General features: G+C 44.8%; 1 protein-coding gene across 1 annotated transcript in view; it reads left to right on the forward strand.

Annotated features, from left to right (window-relative positions):
• Vav3 (vav guanine nucleotide exchange factor 3) overlaps nt 1-2,931 on the forward strand; it is a 347,338-nt gene that overhangs the window by 184,138 nt on the left and 160,269 nt on the right. The window contains exon 10 of the mRNA XM_023721699.1: nt 1,475-1,555. Coding sequence (XP_023577467.1) covers nt 1,475-1,555 — 81 coding nt within the window. The remainder of the gene's footprint in view (nt 1-1,474; nt 1,556-2,931) is intronic.

Below are 2,931 nucleotides of genomic sequence, written 5' to 3' on the forward strand. Positions count from 1 at the left end.
GCTTTAGACCACTGAGCCATCTCACCAGCCCCTCTTTTTTTTTTAATGAGCAGAATATATTTATTAAGAGAAAGAAAGCTCCTGTCCAAGAGAGGGACAGGATGGGGGGAGAAAACATTTCTAAAGAAAGATAATCGTGTGTTTTTATGGGTGTTAGATATTGTCACATGTTGTGAGAATAGAATTTAGTTTGAATAGAATGCGGGTTGTTTGGGTAGATTTGGAAAGTGAGACAGTAGGTGAGGGTGCAGGGCTCCAACCAGGGGGGCCTTAGCCCCGCAGAAGCCTGAGCAGGAAACTTGAAGACTGGGTGGAGGTGGAGGTGGGCCAGTGGAGGTAGGCGCCGACCCAGCTGCTGCTGGGAGAGTGTGCACAGGCTCCATCAGACAACGGAAAACTGTTATCAGAACCTGTTTGAAAACGAGAGAGGAGCCGGAGCTCAGCATCGGCCGAGAGGATGGTTTCCAGGGGCCTGATGGAGTGAGGGAAGGGCGAGTGTGGCGTTTGGGCCACGTTCCCACTTCTGGCTAGGCGATTCCACTGACAACAGTGCCATCGGCCAGCCAGACAGGCATGGGAGGAAGAGTGAACGTGCATTAAGTTAAGGGCAGGTTGGCTGTGAGGAGCCCGGGAGACCCAGGTAGAACTGCTTAGCTGGATGTTTGGGTCGGGGACCTTGGCTTGAATTCTGGTGCACACGTAGAGCGATGGCCTCCTTAGGTGACAGCTGACGTTCCTACAGTTGTTGCAGTAGGATTCATGGGGTAGGTACACTAAGAATAAGAGCATAGGGTGAAAATCTAGGGAATTATAACTTTCTGAGGTGCAGATAAAGAAAGAAAAATCTATGAAAGACCAAAGAATAGCCAGAACTTTAGAAATTGTAAAGAAACAATGACCACAGGGACAGTAAGGCATCCTGATGTCCCTGAAGTGGAGGGAGCTGTGGTCATCAGAATCGAAGCCTAAAGAGAATTCCTATGTGACAGTGTATGACAGGGATCCATTCAGTTAGCAATCGGGAAGTGTTCCTAACAATTAGGACTCCGCATTAGGGTGTGAGTGGAGCGGTGAGTTCAGATTTGCTTTGAAAAGAAAATACTTCCAAGTTTGTTGCATGCTGTTTGGTGTCTGGGCAGTCTTCTTGCAGTGGGATGCTTGTGATGAAAATAGAGCCTGGCTGAGTTAAGTTTATCTTACTGATGAGAGAAGGACCATACGGGTCACTCACTCACTCACGCATGCGTGCATTTGGCGGTCCTGAGGACTGAGTCCAGGCCTTCACATCCCCAAGCCTTTTCATGGTTACTTTTTACTTTATGTTTTGAGAGAGGGTCCGGCTACATTGCCCAGAGCGGGCTTGACCTTTCTGTCCTGCGTCAGCCTCCCAGAGTGCTGACATGACAGGCTTGGGCCACCCTACCTGGCTGAGGAGTGCTTTATTGCTTACGTGTTCGCGCAGCACTGACTGCTGTGTCTCCCGCAGGAGCTGGTCAAGCACACCACTGATTCTGTGGAAAAGGCCAATCTGAAGCTGGCTCTCGACGCGATGAAGGTGAGGCCGCGCACCAGTTCCTTACCAGTGTCACTCTGTTCTTGCCTGCAAACAATAGAATTACAGCTGATACGTGTATGCCGTGCTACTGTAATATTATGCACATTTATTTTTGGTGGGGAGAATAATATAACTTTAGTGACATAGGGACTCTTGCACGGACTTAATTGTAGGACAGAAGCACATAAAGCCAGGAGCATGTTAAAATAGCTGCTGTAGAAGTTTGCTAACTTTTATAACTACCGGGCATAATTGAATTACTGGTTTTATTTCATATTCTTTTGACATTTACTAATAGGAAACTGCTGGTTTGCGTGAGCTTTAGGCCAGCCAGCAGCTCCAGCAGGGCCTGTGTCCCTGCGTTTCCTCACGTGAGTGTGCCCGCCAGGCTGGCTTGCATGGACGCCCTCTGCACGGCGGACGGACGGACCCATTTCAGCATGGACTGATATTTTCAGTGACGTCTAAAAAGTCAGCAAAATGAAAGATGTTTTGAACATATTACTGAATATGTAAAATGCCAAATTCCACATAAATTTTTCAAAGTAGTATTTGCCCATAACTTAAAACACAAGCAAGTATTGGTTCTTATAAAAACAAAATAACATTGTGATCATGCTCAGAGAAATTACGGTTACCCTCTTGGTGTCAGTTTTGGTTTTACCTTTGAGCTGATTTTAATATCCCTACCAGAAAATGGCACAAAGTGTTTATTATTTCAGCAACGGTCATACTTGTAGTGAAGTTAAGTTTCTTACTTGTAGTGAAGTTATTATTGGATGTACCCTGTGAATGCGCAGAGCTGTGTAGAATGGAATTAGAAAGCGTTTGTGTAGAGTTGTGTTCCTCCTGTTGCAAATGAATTTTAGAAGGTAGGGAAAAAGGAAAAAGAGCTCAGAAAACTGGAAAATCTGGAGCACATATAATAAAAATAGCTACCATATGAGAACATAGATGATGTTTCCTCAAATATAAGAAAAGGCATTTTAAAATAGGTGAAGGCACATGGGAAAATGTGGCCGACATTTTGGCTCACCTTAATTCAGATTTTGGGCTGTTTAGCTGTTCACCTCTCCTTCATTTATCCTTTATTAATTCATTAAAATTGAACAAGGGCCCTTGACGGAATGTTCTCAGGAGCTAATACTTTGCAGAAGCCAGTCTTGCTTAGGTTTGTGGTATAAAATTCATTTACCTTGTCTCCCTGAGACAAATGTACCACTAACTTGTTTTTTTTTTTTTTTTTTTGGGATTGAACTCAGGCCCTTGCGCCTGCCAGGGAAGCGCTTATTCTACTGAGCTATCTCCCTGGCCCCACCGCTAACTTGTTTTGAAACTCTCTCATTGCTACTTTTTTCTCAATAAAATTATTAAAA

Source organism: Octodon degus, unplaced genomic scaffold (assembly GCF_000260255.1).
Source record: "Octodon degus isolate 3935 unplaced genomic scaffold, OctDeg1.0 scaffold00084, whole genome shotgun sequence".
Classification (NCBI taxonomy): Eukaryota; Metazoa; Chordata; class Mammalia; order Rodentia; family Octodontidae; genus Octodon; species Octodon degus.